This window comes from Agelaius tricolor, unplaced genomic scaffold (genome assembly GCF_023055355.1).
Source record: "Agelaius tricolor isolate 1412-34295 unplaced genomic scaffold, bAgeTri1.0.p SCAF_50, whole genome shotgun sequence".
NCBI classification, from domain to species: domain Eukaryota; kingdom Metazoa; phylum Chordata; class Aves; order Passeriformes; family Icteridae; genus Agelaius; species Agelaius tricolor.
In genome coordinates, this window is record NW_027269310.1 from 1,943,196 (window position 1) to 1,962,659 (window position 19,464).

The 19,464-nt window shown below is 55.7% G+C and overlaps 1 protein-coding gene across 1 annotated transcript; it reads left to right on the forward strand.

Moving 5' to 3' along the window:
- Window positions 1–14,462: 14,462 nt before the first annotated feature.
- Window positions 14,463–16,961, forward strand: LOC139604392 (serine/threonine-protein kinase pim-1-like; the record flags this gene model as incomplete). Its single annotated transcript, XM_071455561.1, has 5 exons — window positions 14,463–15,047; window positions 15,164–15,214; window positions 15,418–15,784; window positions 16,430–16,606; window positions 16,855–16,961. Coding segments are annotated over 5 exons (1,287 nt in total), but the record flags the coding sequence as incomplete, so codon positions are not given.
- Window positions 16,962–19,464: the final 2,503 nt, after the last annotated feature.

The window sequence follows — 19,464 nt, forward strand, 5'->3', positions numbered from 1 at the left end:
TGTTTTTCCTGAGAAAGAGCTCTAGGACTGTGGAAAACAACCGACTTTCCCTGAAAAAGAGCTCTAGGACTGTGATAAACACTAGCCACTGGTATATACTGTCTTTTAACTCTTTGATAGAAAAATAAAAACTATCTCACCCAAACAACTTTTCCTGCACTTACACACCAGGGGTTTGAGTGACCAATCAATACAGGGTAACAACTTGTTACTGACCAAATGGGGATAGACAGGGGATGTTCTTAAAGAACCCTAAGAAAAGGCCTATAAAAAGACCTGATAAAAATAGCACAGGATCGATCCTTTCTTTTTGCCCTTTTATTGCACAGGTTTTTGGATGGTATGTTCCAGTTCACCCCCTGTATGTTGTATTTCCCCAAGTTGGATTATTCCAGGTTATATCCCTCCCCTTTTACCCTTCCATCATTTTAATCCCCACCCTGTATTCCAGTGCCTTCCCTATCCATCACTCTAAACTCTGCCCCTGTTCTGGACCCTTCCCTGTCAGTCTCCTGTAAACCCCTCCCCTGCAGGTTCCGCCCCTCTGGAATTCCCCTCATGTATGACGCCTCATTGGCCCATGTGAGCTGCCCTCTCCACCCCCTTATCCCATTGGTCCCTGAGATGTATTCCCCTCCTTTTGCTCCTCCCTCCCTGATTCCCTATTGGCTCAGCGATGGTGCCCACCTGCAGTTATAGTGCTGTATAAAATCCCGAGCACACTGGTGCTTGGGGCTCTTTGGGCCCTGTTCTGTTTGAGGAATGAATGTTCCTCAGAATCTCACACCAAAGGCCTCCCTCTCCTCTTTAGTCTGCTCCCTGACGCTGACACCATTCCAGCTGTGGAGCAGGTGGCTCCAAGGTTCAGCTCTCCCTGTTTCAGGGGAAGCTGTTCCCCACTCATGGCTCCGCGTCGCCCCTGAGCCAGCTGTGGACTCCAGTGTCAGCCCGGGGCTCCTGCTGGCCTGAGTCTGCCCTCAGGCAGGGCTCAGCTCCCACACAGCATCTGGGTGTCACCTGTGAGCCCTGTGGAGAAGACACCTCTGTGCCCTCTGCTCAGAATTTCACTGCCAGGACAGCAGGAATGCAACCCAAATCTGCCTTCAGCCTGCTGGGTGGGGAACTCCTGCACCAGAGGCTTTCTCGCCATTCTGCTGCTCATGGCCGAGACATTTTCCCTGCCCCTCTGGCAGGGCAATGCCCTGTGCCAGTTCTGCTGGGAGGCTTCCCTGGGGCGGTGCTGGCACCAGAGGTTCCTTCAGTATTGGAACTGGAGTCAGCAAACACGACTGAGCCCTGCTGAGCTCTCAGGATGGCCGGGGACAACTGATCCACCTGGCCCAACCCGAAATTCACCCAAGTCCTGCTGGAGCCGATGGACCCAGCAAGAACGACTCCAGAGCCAGGTAGAACCACTCACCCTTTTCCAGGACACCGTGGTGGCTCTACCCCACCGTGGCCAGGCATTACAGGTGACCGTGTAGGGCCCCTCACCCAGGAAACCCCACAGCCCCGCAGTGCCCCATAGACAGGTAGACCCAGCAGCCCCAGCCCGCCAGGGTACCACATTTCAAGACCAAAAAATAATTTCAACATACTTGTGATACATGAAGATTTTTTTTTAGCAGTTAAATTCTTTTGAGTAAATCAAGAATTTTGGGGGTGTTCTATTGTATTTGCGGGAATGTCCAATGAAGGCAGGAATGATGCATTTGACTCCATGTTCTCAGAAGGCTAATTTATTACTTTAGAACACTTTATAAATACTTTATAATATATTTATTACTTTATAATACTGTATTTTATTAAAGAATACTATACTATACTATACTATACTAAAGAATACAGAAAGGATACTTACTGAATGTCCAAAAGATAATAATGAAAACTCGTGACTTTTTCCAGAGTCACGACACAGCTTTCAAGACCTTTCATAGACCTTTCAAAATTTTGAGAAGTGAGCGGTCAATTCTCACAGGGATAAAAAGTTTTAAAAGAAAGTTGTTTTGAATTTACTTTTTTTCTTTTAAACCCAGGCCATTCCTACCATGCTCACAGTGAACCACAGCCTTTCTCACCACCTGCACACCCACCCCCCCAGTCAACCCATTCCCCCTGGACTCTGCACAACTCCCAACACACCATTTGTCTGGGGGAAAGCACAGACTGTGTCAAGGCAGCAGAGCCCAGACCTGGCCTGACTTCCCCGGACCACTGGAAAGGAGGAAATCCAGACCCACGGACACACACACGGACACAGAGCAAAGCTTTGATCAAAGGGTTTATTGATTTTTGATTGATTATTCTTCAGGGGAAATGGCCCAGGGCTCAGATGGTTCAAGGGGTTCCTGCAGGGAGGATCATCTCCTCATGCCACTGGAGAGGAAAAAGGACACTGGTCCTTGCAAGCCTAAAAGACAAAGCCCAGAAGGTGACCCCTGGAGCCCACTGGGCCATGGCTGGGCTTTGTCCCCAGCCCTGTCCCTGCAGGCACGGCTCACCTAGGCATCCAGAGAGGCAGCCAGGCGCTTCTGCCGCAGGAGAGCCCGCAGCTCTTCAGCCACAGGGGGCTGGGGACAAAGGCAGCGTTAGAGACACACTGGGGGCACTGGGCTGCACTGGGAGGCAGGGGAGAGCAGGGGCGCCTTGGGGAAGGGGCTGTGGGAGCAATGGGCTGCAGGAGCTGCTGTGCTGCTGCCCAGAAGCACTGGGCTCCTGGCCAAGAGGCACAGCTGGGGCAGGGGCTGCGTCCTGGCTCATCCAGGGGCTCCTGGGCTGACAGGGATGGGAATGCAGCAGGGCCCTGGGCAAAGGCTTCCCTGGGGAGCAGCCCTGGGGCAGGCCATTGTCTGGGCTGTCAGGAGGGGTGCACTGGGCTCTGCTGGGACAGACTGGGATGGCCTGGGCTGTGCTGGCCAGGCAAGGGGAGGCTCTGACAGCGGCAGAACTCGTGGTACCCACCAGAGGCGTCTCCAGGACCACGACATTGTCTAAATCCAACTGCAGAGAGACCAGAAGACCTCGCTGGTCACTGGGATGTCCCCGGTGCCAGCAAGGGATGGGGGGGACACCACTGCCCCCCAATGCCCTGAGGGGATGCCCTCCCATGCCAGCAGCCCACTCACCTCCCGCAGATCATCTTGGGTTCCCTCCAGGAGTGCCTGGAAAGGAGAACAAAGGCTGGGTCTGGACTGGACCTTGTGGGGCTGGGGGGGACACGGGTGCAGGGAGCAGGGCGCAGGCAGAGGGATGGGAATTCAGGGCCTCCAAGGAGATCTGTTTGAGGTGGGGGGAGACCCAAAGACACTGATCTGGGGTCACTTGAGGGCCCAGGGCACAGGGCTGGGGCTGTGGAAGGAGCAGGGTGTGAGGTACAGGGGGGGAGAAAGGAATTGAGGTGTAGGGGCATGGGAGTGCAAGTGAGGGGCTTGGTGGGGACAGAAGAATGAGGACAGGTGGGGACAAAACCAACGGGACTGGGAGATGGTGTGGGAGTGGGGGTGAGTCAGGGAATTGTACAGGGGGACCCCTCTGCAGTGGCCAGGAAGAAAGGGAAAGGATTGAGGGGGGACATGGAAGGAAAGGCCTCAGGACTGGTCAGTGGGAGGGCGTTTGGGGACCCTGAATGGGACACAGAGGAGGGACCAAAAGGGTGGGATGGGAGGCCAGAAAGGGCAGGATGTGGGGACAGCGTTTGGCTGGTGCCTCACCTTGGCCTGTGCCGGGGGGCACAGCAGGATGGAGAAGAGCAGGGCCACGCTGAGCACAGCCACCTTCATCTTCCTCTGGCTCTGGGCAGCGCTGCCTGAGGCTGCAGCAGGTGAGGAGCACCTTTATCCCTGCCGGGACTCCTCCCTGCACCCTCCCTGCCAGCCCCCAGGCCAAAGCCCGGCTTGGCACAGCCCCCAGCCCTGGCCACAAGCCCAGCCCTGGCACAGAGTCCACCCCACCCCACCCCACCTGTGGCACGGATCCAGCCCCCTTGCCCGGCATCCCTCCAGCTTCCTGCACGGGGCAGCTGCCCCTGGAAGGGCCCAGGCACCTGGGGGGCCAAGGGGGGCAGGCAGGGAGCCAAAGGCACCTGGGGACCCTGTGGGGACAGCCCCCAGTCCAACACAATCCATCCTCCAACAGCCCCCAGTGCCAGATCCCCCATCTCCTGCTGCCCCTCCCCTGCCAGAGCTTTCCCTGGGGGACACCCCAGAGCTGAGCCCGGCCCCAAACCCAACATGTGGGAGAACAAGGGGAACAAGGGACATGGGATCAGGTGGCTGATTGGCATCTCAGTCACTGCAGACACTGGGGAGCACTGGGCAATGCTGAGCACCTGCAGACAAGGCTGAGGCCTGGGGAATGCCTCAGGAGTGACAATTCCCACATGCACACAACCCGATAGCCCTTTCCCTGCAGATGTCAAACCCCACCAAGCTCCATGCCAACAGCACTGTCCCGAGGGGAATATGCCCTGCCCTGCCCCTCATCCTGTCACACCTGCAGCCACGGAGCCCTCCCAGAGCACCTGGGTCATGGCCCTGGCTCTGGGCCCAGGCCAGCACTGGCCCTGAGCAGGATGTGCCCATCCCAGGCACATGGGGAAGTGGGCACCTGTCCCCAGGCAGCCACTCGGAGCTAATTGGGGTAACAGAGGTGCCCTGTGAGGAGGGGGGGTGTTGGTGCCCTGCCAGCCTCTCTGACAAGCCCTGTTTACCCAGGCCCTGAGGCACCAGGAGCACATTCAGACATCTTGGGCTTCCAGGAAGGAAAATCCACAGTGAAGTGGTTCCTGAGAGCTGTCCAAGGCTGGGATCCCTGTTTGACATTCCAGGGCATTAGTGAAGGGTTCTGCACATCTCTTTCCCCAGGGACAATATGGATCCACCAGAGAAGTGTTATGGCCCAGCTGGGAAAACATTTCAGGCCACTGCCTTGATTGTTTGCTCTGGAACTCACCCAAGGAGGCGCAGGGCCCAAGGGGGAAGATTTTCCTCAGGGGTTTTGCTGCTTTGTGCCCTTGGAAGAGAGACCAGAGTGTCCTCGTGGGAGATTCTTGACCAGATGGACAAGAGCTGTGATGCCATTGGTTTTCTGAGGTCACCTTGGAGAGAAATTGAGGAAGTGTCTGCAGGACCCTAAACAGTGAATGAATGGATGAAGGAGATTCTCACTGTCCTGACCCACTATCCAGCAAAACCACAGCCAAAGGAAGAGGCCTGGTGGAATCGGGGGGAAGGAGACCTTGTTGAGCCTGGTGCACACTGGGCACTGTGGGGTGATCCCCTGCTGGTGTCCCAGCTGTCAGTGCAATACCACTGCTCTGATAAGACTGGGTCCATAAGAAACAAAAGAAGTGCTCAAGCTCAGGGGAGGAGGGGATCTGGTCGCACTTCTCTTCTCTGGCAGTTTCTCTCCCAGGGGGGACATTACATGAGAATTGGGATGCGGTAAAGGACAGGGCTGAGGGCAGCTGCTCCCTCTCTCTCTGGGCTTCGCAGGAGGACGCTGGGAGCTGCTGCCTGGGAAAAGGAATTGGTTGCTGCGGGTGGCCAGAGCAGCTTCCCCAGGCAGGCGCTGTCAGGCGCCTGCAGCACCGAAAGCGTCTCCACTTGGGGCTGCCTTGACAACTGCCCCAGCCCAGCAGACGCCTGAGCCCGGATGGTGCAATCAAAGCCTCACCAGAGGGACGAGAGGACTCCTCGCAGAGCAGATCCAGCCGGGTTTATCAAGGGAAAATCCAAGGGCCCGGGTGAAGTGAGGGTGAAGAGAGAAACAGGAGCAAGCAGGAACACAACCTCTGCTGAAGGGAACCAGAGGCGAAGGGCCAGGAGCAGGGCTGGGGCCAGGGTATATAACTGGAGGAAGGCAGGAGGCCTCGGGGTACAAATTATCCAATGGGGAAGGGAGTCAGGGCTGGAGTTAAGGTGGGGTGACACGGGACGCACCAATGGGGGAGCAGAGTGGGAGGGGTCTCTCAGGGAAAGCCAATGGAGGAACGGGGAGTACAGAACTTTCTGGAACTGGGGGACGAGCAGCAGTCGATTGACAACAGCACATTCACATTAACAAGCAAAGAACCATGGGGAATTGCACCAGTCTCTCACCTTAACTTAAACAGTGGTGTCCTCCCATGACATCCCAGGTTTGTCTTCTCCATGGCTGTCTCTCACATCTCCCCCTTTTTTATTTATTAAATAAACATTTCTCAGTGTTTTGTCAATTCTTTTCTTAAAACACATCAGTGGTGCTGAAATGATAACAACTATAAGAAGGACCCACAATAAACTTTTAAGAATGGGGGCCACCCACACAGGAAGGCCCCACTGCATGAGAGTTTTGTCCATCATGTTTACAACTTTATTTTCAATAAGAAGAATCTTCATTTGCTCTTGCATTTGTTTGATGGTGGCCTGGATCGATGTGCTTTTCCATGACAGGTTAAAACAACAAAGTCCTTTGAAATCTTCACAACCATGGCCACGGGAGAGCAGCAGGAAGCCGATGGCCGCTCTGTTCTGAAGGGTTGTGGGAACTCAGCACATCACTCCGGATGTCCAGTTACCGAGAACCCTTGGGGGGGGGCTCGGAAAACTTGGAATGTTGCCAGGAGCGTCTGGTGGCTTGATTTTGATCCTTCTAAGGATGTGACACCTGTGTTAGGACGTGAGAGTCACTTGGCAGTGAGTGGTGCAATAAAGATATATTTACAGGGTGAAATATAGATTTTAGGGTTTTTGGTACCGGGGCCCGCGGAGGACACAGGCGGCGCGGCCGCTGCCGCCGCCTCCGCTGCGGCTTCCCCGGCCCGAGCTCCGCCGCTCGGCAGCGCGGCCGCCGGCCCCGAGCCTCCCGTGCCGCGTTGCGAGGCGCGAAGGCCTGGGCATGGCCGGCCCGGGGCGGCTGAGGGGCGCTCGGGGGCCGTTGCTGGCCCCGGGCCGAGCGCTGACAGCCGCGTCCCGCCCGCAGGGACGGCGCACGAGGCCCTGCAGGAGCGCTACCGCCTGGGTTATGGAGACAAGATGGAGGGATCAGGGCATGTCTCGTCCTTCTTCTTTCTTCTTCTTGTCATCCATTTTCTGTGGTGATGTTGGCACTTGGGGATTGGTTCATGGTAAAGGTGCACTTGCTAATATGGGTGAAAGGTATTGGGAAAAAAAAGGTAAATATGATATACGTAGTTTTTAGTATAAAAAGACACGACCACCCCGTGGGTGGTCAGAGTGCCCTTGGCTGCCTTGCAGGTCAGACCTCTGTTGGGCAGAAAGAACATTCTGTAGATAAGAAATAATAAACAATCTGAAGACCGAGAAACTGAAGAGTCCAGACTCGTCCTTTGAAGCGCGGGCCGCCCCAGAACCACACTACCCGTGTCCGGGCAGAGACAGACAGCCGGACCGGACAAAGGGTGGCATGTCTGGTGGTTTCCTCGTCCGCTAGAAGGTCTGATAAGGCAGCAGATGTAGCCTTGGTCTGCTTACTAAGCCAGCACTCCAGGTGAGAAAGCTCATCGAGGGCCTTCGCAGCTGCAACCCATGGTAGAAAGATGGAAACAGCGACCCTCTTCATCTTGCCCCAATTATAAATTTGGCCATCGCAATTTTGATTGAATTGGGAGTACAATCTTTTCTGGGGTGCCAATTGAGTTTCTTGTTTCCAATTTTTAATTTGGGTAGTGTTTGGGGTGAGGGTAGTAAGCTGGTCAAGGCTGCAGGGGCCCCCTTTGATCTTCAAGGGGATCCCTGCCCACTCCCTGTCACCACAGATGAGAAACACTCCCTCGGGAAGCACTCTGGGAAACGGAGAGGACTTAGATAATGTTTTGGCAGTATAATTGCACCAGTCAACATCATTGTATCTCTTATCATTTGGTGATATATCTTTTCTCACTATCATCTGTGGTTCAGATTTCTCATGCCAATTTTGTTGGGGTGGCTTGTCGAAAAAGTTGACACAAGAAGTCGCTTTGAGGAGCCCGGTAGGTCTAGTTCTTGGAGCTCCTGTGGTGCATGGGGTAAGATCTTCATCCACTCGTCCCAGGTGTCTACCAGGGTGGGCTTCTTACCTGCACAGGGATATTCATTTGGCGACAGGGGGATTCCCACCAGACATGTAGACAGCGGGTCTTTTGCACCTCCCATGGCCATGCAAAAGTTATCCTGCTTGAGAGATTTCCCCAGTGTGACCCATAGGTTTTCTGTTGGTTGTGGCACGACCCATCCAACTGCTGTTTGGATGCACAGGAGCACAGTGACGGTGGCAGCAGCTGTTAAGGTATTTCGGGGTGTCCTGGGAGTGGCCATCTGGTCCTCCAGTGAGTCAGGTATCGACTGTTCGAGCACTGATAGAAACATGAATGGTCAAGTTAGTTGTCACTGTAATTTTCTTCGTTTTGTCCCTATGGAAGGGAGGGCGAGGGATTGGCAATTGGGGCAGGTGGAGACAATTGCCTTGTCTTGGTCCCTGGAAATCTTAAATTGACCTACTAAAGCTGGAGCATTCTGAGGGAAGAATGCATGGCTTAGACGAGCCTGTTGAAAGACATGTGGTGCAGCGGGGGGAAACGTGGGTGGCACTTGCTGCCATTGCTAACAAGTCTGCTCTCCGGTTGCCCTCAGTGATGTATCTTGGCAGCTCTGTGTGCAACTGGATGTGCAGGATGTCATAAGGTTGCTCTCTGTGGGAGATGAACCAAATTAATTCAGAGAGCAAGCTGTAGAATTTTTTATTTTGGACTTCCTTGAGCAGGGCACGCTCTGCCCGCTCTGCTATCCCAGTGACATATGCAGAATCTGTGACTGAATTGAAGGGTTGTTGGAATGTTCGAAATGCCCTCACAGCTGCAGCAAGTTCTGCAGTCTGGGGGGAACCTTAAACAACCTGGATATCAGACTCCCACTTCTGAGTGTTCGGGTCCCTCCAGGTGAACACTGACAGGTGAGATTTGCCTGAACCGTCAGTGAACTCCGTGATAGTGTTTTTAAGTGGAGTTTTACTTTTATCTGATTTTGGGGCCAAATGCAGTGAATCTTTAAAAAGTCTGTGTTTAGGATAATGAATTGAAATTTTTCCGGGATATCTGTCAAATGAAATTTGCAGATGTTCATTTGTTTGTAATAGAGAATCCAATTGTTCCAAAGTATAAGGGAGGTAAATGCACGCTGGATCACAAGCTGCGAGGGTCCAGAGGCGATGTCGGCCTTTAATAATAAGTTTGGCTACAAGTTCTGGTGGGGTGGTAGCTGTTTGATGTGGTTGGTGCAGCAGAAAAAGCCACTCGATGATGATGATGAGTGGGGTTTTTGAAGTGTCATCCCACTGAAAGAGCAGCACATGGAAGTTTGGGCACTTACCAAAAATACCGAGGCTGAGGGGAAGGGACCGGTCTGTCTGATGTGCCTGGCGGTGTTTGATGGCGCTGGCGACTCTCTCCAAAGCCTCCCAGGCTTCTGGCGTTAGCGAGCGTGGGGAAGCCAGGTCGCCGTCTCCTCGTAGAAGGTCGAAGAGTGGTGCCAGTTCTCCTGTGGTGAGGCCCAGGAGAGGTCGGATCCACGTGATGACGCCGCACAGCTGTTGCGTGTCTCTTAATGTCTGGGGGTGCTCGTTGATGGACAGAGTTTGAGGCACGATGGTCCTTCCTGTGATTAAAACCCCGAGGTACTTCCATGGGCTCCATAGCTGGATTTTTTCCTGAGCTATCTGAAACCCCGCACTTTCGACAGCTGCGACAGTCTTGGAAAGTGCTGCGTCTGAGTAAGACTTGGTGGAAGCACAGATTAGTACATCGTCCATGTAATGTAGGTGTGAGAGTCTGTCTGAAGTTTCTCTCATCTGCCTCACGATCGTCATTGGGGACCACTGAAGAAAAGCCCCTTGCCTGAAGTTTCTGGCCCTGTTGGAGAAAGTTACATGCCAAGGGCCCCGAGACCTGAGCACAGCTGCTGGCATTGCTAAGCTATTGTTCACAGGTGTGTTTGCTGTATGCTACACTGAACCCAATGAAAGGAAGAAAGGGGCCCCTTGCCTTTTTGCAACAATAGCCTTGGAAGTTGTCCCACCTCTCGGCCTGGCTGGACTTCTCCTGAGTTTTGGGTGGTCCCCCACAGAAGACCCCTCACTTGTCTTACAACCGCCGTGACAGACAGACTGAGATGTACAAGGCCTCTCCATCAAAGACCGAGACATGAAATCCCTATGTGAAAAGGCCCCCCCACACTCTTTCCAAGGACTGGCACTGAGACCCCTAACCTGGGGGAGGTGTGTGGGGGAGGCAAGCTAACCAAAGCAAGATGGATGTTGCAGGTGCGAGCAGTGGACCAAGAAGACAATGGCTCTCACCCACTGCAGAGAACATGGACTGTGTGTACCCTTCTCTAAATGCCATTTTTTACCCCAAAAATACAATAGACTACCTTTGATTCAGTTTCATGTTTTACCCCTTCCCCCATCAACAAAAAGAGTATAATAAGAGTTCGGATAAACTGCAACCCTGAGATCTCCCCAGATGTGACCTGGTGAACTCCATTGGCTGGACATCAAAGGACTTTGCCATTTCTACGTTTGGTAGCTCTATACCTTCCTTCCTCTTCTTCCCTCTTTTTCCCTTTTCCCCAATTCCTCCCCAATGCATTTTCTTGTGGTTATTCAATAAAGGTACATTTTTTTGATTATCACTGCAGCCTCCTGTACCGTGTCGGTGTTTTTTGCACTCTGAGATCAACCCACGAACCATCACAAAACCCGTTCGTAAGGATGGATTGTGACACTTGCATACATACTATAGAAACCTTCTATCAAACCTTAAAAATTCTCTACAAATTCATTTCCAACATTACTGGGTCTGGCACTGCCCAGATCTGGTGTTTGCTGCCACCTCCAGTGCCCAGATCTGGAAATTCCCTTGTTCCAGCAGAGCCAAGTCCAGCAATTTTCTGGTAAAGAAAGCCAAAATCTGGCAATTTCCCACTGCTGACACTGGCAATGCCAAGATCTGGTGTGCGCTGGCACTGCCAGTGCCCACATCTGGCAATTTCCCAGTGCTGGTACAACCCAAATGCAGCCATTTTCTGGCAAAGAAAGCCCAAACCCGGCAGCTTCCCGGTGCTGCCACCAGCACCACTGTCTCTGTCTCTCTGGGAGCCTCTCAGGAACCCTGGGCCAGTCCCGAGTCGGCAGACACCGGGGGCAGCCCCGACACGGCCGACAGCGGGGAGACACTCTCTGTGCCCCGAGGGTACTGAGGGCACCTGGGCTGGCCGCCTTTGCAGCACAAGAGACACCAGAGACAGCGGTAGAAGAGAAAGGGCCCACTCTTAGCAGGGGTTAATCCAAGGTTTTATTCCAGGTGTCCCAAAGGAGCCCCTACACCTCAGGGGCCTCCTGCCCAGAGCCCGGGAGATGTGCCAAGGTTACATTTAAAGGGAGGTGGAAACCCAAAGTAGAGAACATTTGACTAACCAAGAAGTGACCCTAAGGGATGGGTCCTGGGGGATGGACATTTAGGACAGCGTATGGGGCAAGGCTTGGGGGGCTGACCCCTGGCCTCTGGCTGATCACTCGACATCCTGGACCGAAGCTTCTAGAGGGAGGGGATGGGATGCTGAGTGATTGACAGAGAGCCAGGGTGGGGATTTGGGGATGATCTCAGCAAGGGCAAAGGATTACACAGGGAAAGGGAGGGGGGTACCATCTGGGATGAACCATTTGGGAAAAATATGGGGATTCAAAACCTAAACTATCGCAAAGTATTACAAAGTATAAAAACACTACAACACACCACCCAGATCTGGTGCTTGCTGCACAAGTGCCCAGATCCGGAAATTTCCCAGTGCTGGCACAGCCCAAGTCCAGCAATTTGCTGGCACAGAAAACCAAAATCTGGCAATTTCCTGATGCCAATACAGGCGCCCAGACCTGGTGTTTGCTGCCACTGCCAGTGCTCACATCTGGATATTTCCCCGTTCTGGCAGAGCCAAGTCCAGCAATTTTCTGGCAAAGAAAGCCAAAATCTGGCAATTCCCTGCTACCGTCATTGGCAATGCCAAGATCCGGTGTTTGCTGGCACCGCCAGTGCCCAGATGCGGGAATTTCCCGGTGCCGGCACAGCCCAAATGCAGCAATTGTCTGGCAAAGAAAGCCAAAACCCGGCACCTCCCAGATCTGGTGTGTTGGGGTTGGTTTAAAAGAAGAAGGAGACCTTGGCTTAAGGCCGTGGGAAAACCCTCTTTAGCTGGGGTCAGCAGGAGCTCCCGCCCATAATCCTCTTGTTCAGTTATGCAGATTGTTACTAGAAAGTTCTGAGTTCTCTTTGCTACCGTTGGTTACATTTTACTGCAAAAATTGTAATATTCATAATCCTTCCTTCCTCTTGGATCCTTCCCTCAGATCCCACCTTAACCCCTCCCCATATATAAATGTATAAATATCCCTGCAGGACCCTGGACCCAGGCTTTTTTCTGCTTTGCTCTGTGTACTGTGCACGCCGTCCTGTTTGTTGTGTTTGCCTTCATTAAAGTTGTGTTTCCAGACAAGCAGATGAAAGCAGTCTCTGTCTGTAAAGTGGCCAGAGCTGGTTCTCAGGGAAACCACTGGCCAATGGTCCGGACGAGGACCAGAAGGTTTCACTGGTGTTTGCTGGCACCGCCAGTGCCCAGATCTGGAAATTTCCCTATTCTGACACAGCCCAAGTGCAGCAATTTGCTGGCACAGAATTCCAAAACCCGGCAACTTTCTGCTACTGGCTCTGGCACCGCCCACATTTGTGTTTGCTGTGCCCGTACCCAGATTTGGAAATTTCCCGGTGCCAGCAGAGCCCAAATCTGGCAGATTTCTGTCGCTGCCAACGACACCACCCAGATCTGGTGTTTGCTGGCAGCGCCAGCGCCCAGATTTGAAAACTTCCTGGTGCCAGCACAGCCCAAGTCCAGTGATTTGCTGGCACAGAAAGCCAAAAGTTGGAAATTTCCAGGTTCTGGCTCCAGCACCATCCAGATCTGGTGTTTGCTGGGACTGACAGTGCCCAGATTTGGAAATTTCCCGGTGCCTTCACAGCCCAGGTCCAGCAATTTGGTTTTAGCTAGCTTAGGCAGAGAAGTTCCTGGGACTGTGACTTTCCTTTTTCTTGGAACTGTTTAAACCTGCTCTGGACTGAAAACCCAGAAAAACACCTGCAGCTCACACCTGTGGCCCACTGAGGTCTGGGACGCTGCATTCCAGCACCAGAGGGACTTAGAAGAGACCGAGTGAGCCAACTACACCCCACAAAAAGCACCTTCTGAATTTGCCAACTTTTCAGCACTGTCAGAGGTTTCATTTAATATTATTCATTGTTCATGCTTGGGAATACTTTACTTGTTAAATAAACTGGGGTTTTATCCACTTTTCTCCAGGGAAGTTTTTTCCGGAACTAGTAGGGGGAGGAGCCGCTTGAAGTTGCTTTCTAGACGGACCCCTTTTGGAGGTTTCCTCCCAAAATTTGCCCTAAACCAGCACAAACAGTCACAATGGAAACTTCACCAGTGGCACAACACCCCAGCCCACCAGGAAAAGAAAGGACATGTAAAGTTCTCCAAACAGTTGTCCTGCTTTGCTGCAAAAGTCCTGCTGCAGACACTGTGCAGTGTGGAAAGCCAAGAGAAGCTGCAGCTGGTGGCAAATCTTGGGACAGAAGCTTGACCTTGTTCTCCAGGAGAGATTCTTGGCAAGAGCAGACAGGAGAAGATTCCTGGAAAACAGGAACAGCTTTCCAGAAGGGAAATGAAAATGAAAGAAACAATCCAAGATGTTTTCCTCTATTTATTTCTATGCTCCCCTTTTCCATGTTGCACTACTTCTCCATCCCAGGAATTCCAGATGCACTGCGCCTTTAAGATCGGTGACTTAGGGATTTTTAGACACTCTAAAATACCATGAGCCACACACAGTTTTCCTTCCCCTGTCTTTACTGGAAGGCAACACTGGAGATGTAAGTGCAGTGCTGGGCTCAGGTAGGAATCCTAGCCCAAGGGAAGGTGTCCCGCCAGTGTTTGCCCCTCAGCCAGGCCAATGCAGAGCAGCAAGCGAGGGGATTGCTGTGCCAGTGTGCAGGAGTCAGGGCTCTGCACCTGGGCTCAAGGCTGCAAAGTTCCCGTGTTTGGACAGACTCAGGGGCTGTGCCCGGGGCGCGCGGGGCTCGAACGTGGGGCTCGTGGGGCGAGCGGGGAACGGACACGGGGACGAACGGCCCCGGTGCTTCAGTTGCAGCGGCGGCAGCGGCGGCAGCAGCAGCGGCAGCAGCAGCAGCAGCAGTAGCGGCAGCGGCAGAAGCAAAACAGATAGCCTAGAACGATCTTTCTCGTTCTCTCTTTCTTCCTCTTTCTCTCTTTCTGTCTCTGCGTCTCCCTTTCCCGTTGTCGGGCACCCTTCTCCCGGGGTCCCTTGCCCGGCGTCCCTCTCCTCTCCCCGCCTCCCTCTCGTGTCCCCGCCTCCCTCTCCCCCTGCCGGGCCGGGCCATGCCCCCGGCCCGCCCCCGGCCCCGGGCGGGGCTGCCCCGTGCCCGGCCCCGCCCGTCCCGCCGCGGTCTCGCCTCCGCCCGGCTCTGGCCCTACTGGCGGTGGCGCTGCTGGGCGGGCATCAGTGCCGTGTGCGGGGGCGGCATCGCCGCCCTTTGCCTCCGCCTGGCCCGAGCCCGGCCCCGGCCCCGAGGCAGGCTCCAGCCCCGAGCCCGGCCCCGGCCCCGGCTCCTCCCGGGGCCCGCGGAGGACACAGGCGGCGCGGCCGCTGCCGCCGCCTCCGCTGCGGCTTCCCCGGCCCGAGCTCCGCCGCTCGGCAGCGCGGCCGCCGGCCCCGAGCCTCCCGTGCCGCGTTGCGAGGAGCGAAGGCCTGGGCATGGCCGGCCCGGGGCGGCTGAGGGGCGCTCGGGGGCCGTTGCTGGCCCCGGGCCGAGCGCTGACAGCCGCGTCCCGCCCGCAGGGACGGCGCCCGAGGCCCTGCAGGAGCGCTACCGCCTGGGTTCGCTGCTGGGGCGCGGAGGATTCGGCAGCGTCTTCGCGGCCACGCGGCTCTCGGACGGCGCCCCGGTGAGCGGCGGGGCCGGCGGCGGGCGCAGGACGAGGGGGCGGAGGAGGAGGAGGAGGAGGATGGGGCTGGGCAGGGCGGGCGGCGAGCTGAGCCCGCTGGTGTCCTTGGCTTGCAGGTGGCCATCAAGAGGGTGCCACGGAACCGCGTCCGGCACTGGGGCGAGCTGGTGAGTGAGCGGGGCCAGCGGCAGCAGCCGGGGCTGCCGGGCGGGGATGAGCCGAGGCCCGGCACGGTGGAAGCCGCTAGGACGCCTCGAGGGGGAGCGGGCGTGGGCGCAGCGCAGGGCGCAGAGCATCCCGGGCTGGCTCAGGGCTTCCCCAGGCCTGGCACGGCATCGGCCCCACTGAGGGCATCGTGCTCCTCCCGCAGCCCGACGGCAGCAGGGCCCCGCTGGAGATCGTGCTGCAGGCCAAGGTGTCCACTGGCTTCCCCGGCGTGGTCCAGCTGCTGGAGTGGCTCGAGCTCCCCAACCACATCGTGATGGTTCTGGAGCGGCCAGAGCGGTGTCAGGACCTGCAGCGTTTCATTGAGGCACGGCAGTTCCTGCCCGAGGAGGTGGCGCGGGAGCTGTTCCGCCAGGTGCTGGAGGCCGTGTGGCACTGCACCAGCTGCGGGGTCCTGCACCGCGACATCAAACCTCAGAACATCGTGCTTGACCTGGCCACCCAGCAGGCCAAATTGATCGACTTTGGCTGTGGCACCTACCTGCAAGAGACAGCCTACACCCACTTTGCAGGTGAGCCCACGTAAGGGTGTACTCCTGGTCCCGGGATCTCATGGCCCAACATCTCCCAGCCCAAGCTGGCTGTGGCAGCGGGGATTCTCCCTTTTGCTGCCAGTCAGGGGACTGAGTCTTCAGCTGAGTTGCTTTAGAGCGGGGCTGGGTGGGGAGCCATCTTCCAGCCCTGCTGGCAGCCTTTGCCAGCCACTCTGCCCAGGACTGGGGCTGGGCTGGGGCAGCCAGCCCGACCAAAACCCCCCTGGGTGGGGGTAGCAGAGAGCGGGGAGGAACCTGTGCCCCAGCCAGTTTGGTGTGCAGGCGAGAGGAAGGGCTTGCACTGCTCCACTCGCCCTGTTTGCCTTGGCTTCCTAATATTTTTGGGGCAATGCAGACATGGAGGATAGGGGCATGTTTTCACCAGCAGTGAGTGGGTTCTTCCTTTGCATGTCATGGTCAGGCTTAGCCAGGGCTTCCTCTGCCCTCTTCTGACACCAGTGGCTTCTTTTCCAAGCCCAAGTTTGTGCACAAGTCCCAGGTGCTGGCGAGAGGGCAGTGGTCACCCTGTGTGCCACTGATGCAGCCCCCGCAGGCCCAGGGATGCTGGGGCCAGGCTCTGGGAGCAGCAGCATCCCCCTGCTGAACTCCATCTGTATTCCATAGGAACACCGTCCTACAGCCCCCCAGAATGGAACGACTTTGGCTGGTACCATGGCGAGGCAGCAACGATCTGGTCCCTGGGCATCCTGCTGCACCAGATGGTCTGCGGGGAGCACCCTTTCAGGAGGGGCCGGAACCTCAGCTGGGGCCAGCTCCCGCTGCCACAAGGGCTCTCTCAAGGTGGATCCTCTTCTCTGGGCACGGGGGGAATCCCAGTGCTGGGAGCCAGCAGCGGGCTCGTGAGCATCCCGCTCTGGCAGCTGCTGAGGAGGTGGCACATGTCCTGCTCTCCTCCAAAACAGGGAATTGATGGGAAAGTTTAGGCCCAGCCCTGAGTGCATCCAGAATGGCCTGGGCATGGCAATAGTGGGGCAAAGCAGACAGGAGCCTTCTCTGGCTGACCGGCAGTTTCTGCTTTCTCTGCCCAGAGTGCAAAGATCTGATCAGGTGGTGTTTATCCGTGAACTCCTTGGAAAGACCCACATTAGAAGACCTGTTCTGTGATCCTTGGGTGCAGGATATTCCTCGGCCATAGAAGAAGGGAGAGAGCCACAGGCACACTTTGATGCAGGGCCCTGGTAAGTTGCAGCTCCACACATGCCTTGGCAATCAGAAGCAAAGGAACCCAGACCTTTTTGTGCTGCCTGTGTCACTGCACGGGGGTCATGGGATGGGCACACGCAGCCCTTGTGCTGCAGCTGAGCTGCTCTGCCCAGCACTGGTGGCCGCCATCCAAGCTGGTTTTGTTTGTGCTGGTTCCCTGACAGCTGGGGCCCTGGGCAGAGCCCTGAGAGCCTGGTGTCCCCCCAGGGAAGGAGAAGGAGCCCCTGGAGAAGCTGTACCGGGTGGGGATGCTGCTGCTGCTGCTGCTGCTGCTGCTGCTGCTGCTGCTGCTGCTGCTGGAGACAGCCAGGATGGCACCAAGGATGAGAAGCTCTTCCTCAGCCTGGCCACTGGAGGCTGAAGGTGATGGACTTTGATTCTGGCACCTTCTTCAAAGCCAGACTCCACAGGGAATTTGCAGGTGAGTCCCCACCCGTGGAAATGCTGCCAGATTTGGGCATGGCCCAGCCTGGCTGGGAAGCAAAGGTTCCCCCTTTGCTGGGGCAGATGCCACTCATTCTTCAGTCGCTGCCCAGCTGTTTTTGGCAGGGCTGGGGCATGGGCTGGGCTGGGTACAAATGGGAGTGGGCTCCTGGCCCTGCCAACAGCCCCCAGCAGCCACCGTGGCCTGGGCTGGGGCTGGGGCTGGGGCAGCCAGCCCGACACAAGCAAAGCCCCATGCTGGGAGCAGAGGTGGGACTCCAGAAGCTGTGCAGGGGCTGCTTTGCTCTGCAGGCAAGGAAGGGCTGGGCTGCTGCACTGCCCTTGTTTGCTTTGGGATCACCGTGATTTTGGGGGGCAGTGCAGGGGGGAAGTGAGAAAGTGTGGGCTTCCCTCAGCCATGGCTGGGTTTTTCCCTACCATGTGGGAGTTGGGCCTTCCTCAAGGCCCTGACAGAGATAAGAGTTTTTCCCGTTTTTCTTGTTTTCCCTTTTTGTCTCTAATCTCTTTTCAAGAATGTGTTGTTTGTTTTTCCAGAGGAAGCGTTCCAGGTGGTCCAGTGCAGATGGGGAAGTGCTTGGGAGCAGCTGTGGCGTGGATGGGCGGTGGCCTTGGAGAAGGCTGAGGACGTGGTTTGGGAGCAGCTTTTCTTGCAGCCGTGGCTGGCGTGAGGTGGGTCCGTGTGTGCTTGGCAGGGTGGGATCAGAGCTTTTGGGAGATGGCAGCGAGCACAGGAGCATCCTGCTCTGGGCAGCTGCTGAGGGCTGGATGTGCCGTGGCTGGCTGCAGGCTGGGCACGTCCTGCCCTCCTGCTCTGCTGCCAAAGGCAGCAGGGATGGGCAGCTCTGGGCACAGCTCTGGGCACAGCCAGCATGGCCTGAGCACCGCAGGCCTTGGCACAAGGGCACAGGAGCCCTCAGCTGAGGGGCACTTTCAGCTTTCTCTCCTTGCAGCCGGGCTCTGCGGCTGCTGAGGCTGCTCTGGGCTCTGCCAGGGCTCTGCTGGGCTCAGCCCTGGGCCCAGCTGGGCTGGCTCTGCCCTCCCATTGCTCTGACAGCTTTGCATCAGACGAGCCCGTTGCGAGCACAGCGCCTGAGCTTTCTGCTTTGGCAGCTGAGTGAGACTCTGCTGCAGGCCCAGAGATTGCAGCTGGGGACACACATCCAATTGGCAAGAACCCAAACCCTCCACAGTCCCAGCTGAACGCCTGGATCTGCACAGGGTGTTTGTCTGTCCCATTCTTCCTTCTTGATTGGCTGGAATTGTGCAATTGCACTTTCTTCCTCCTCTAGAAGTGCCTGAGTGGGCCAAAGCTGGCGAGTGGGCCGTGTTCCTGAGGCAGTGCAGTCTGGAGCTGATGGATGGAGAATTGCCCTTCTGCACTGCCAAACCAGAGCAAAAAGCCCTAAGTGGCACTTTGTGTCTCTAAGAAATCCCTGACAGTTTCAAAGGGAATGTGCAGCTCCTTGCCAGGCTGAGAAGGAAGGGCATCTTCTAAAGGATTTGGGCTTTGACAGAGTTTCCATTCCCAGTCCTGCTTTGAGCTGGCAGGGCACAAAGCAATTTCCTCTTGCTTTGAGCACAATTTCAAATGGCAATGTTGGAAACAAAGCCCAGAATCTTTTCAAAGGCTGCTGAAGTCAGTAAGATCCACGCCATCAGCACATTTACAATGTAAATAACTGAGTTCCCCTTTAAAAAAGATCATTTACCTCTTAATGCAAAGTTTCAGAAGTTTTTCACTAACACTTGGGTTTTGTTTTCATCTTTCACATTTTATACAGTTTTTTTTCTTTTTCCTTTTTTTCCTTTATATAGAAAACATGTCCTACAGAAGGAATGTCCTTTGCTCCTGGTTCCTGTGTGGAGCAGCTCCCTTCCTGCTGGCTGAGCTGCTCAGGCAGAGCCCAGCAGCTCCTAGCCCTGCAGGGCTGAGGCTTTTCCCCGTTGCTGGGCACAGACTGATGGAGCAGCACTGCTGAACACGGGCACAC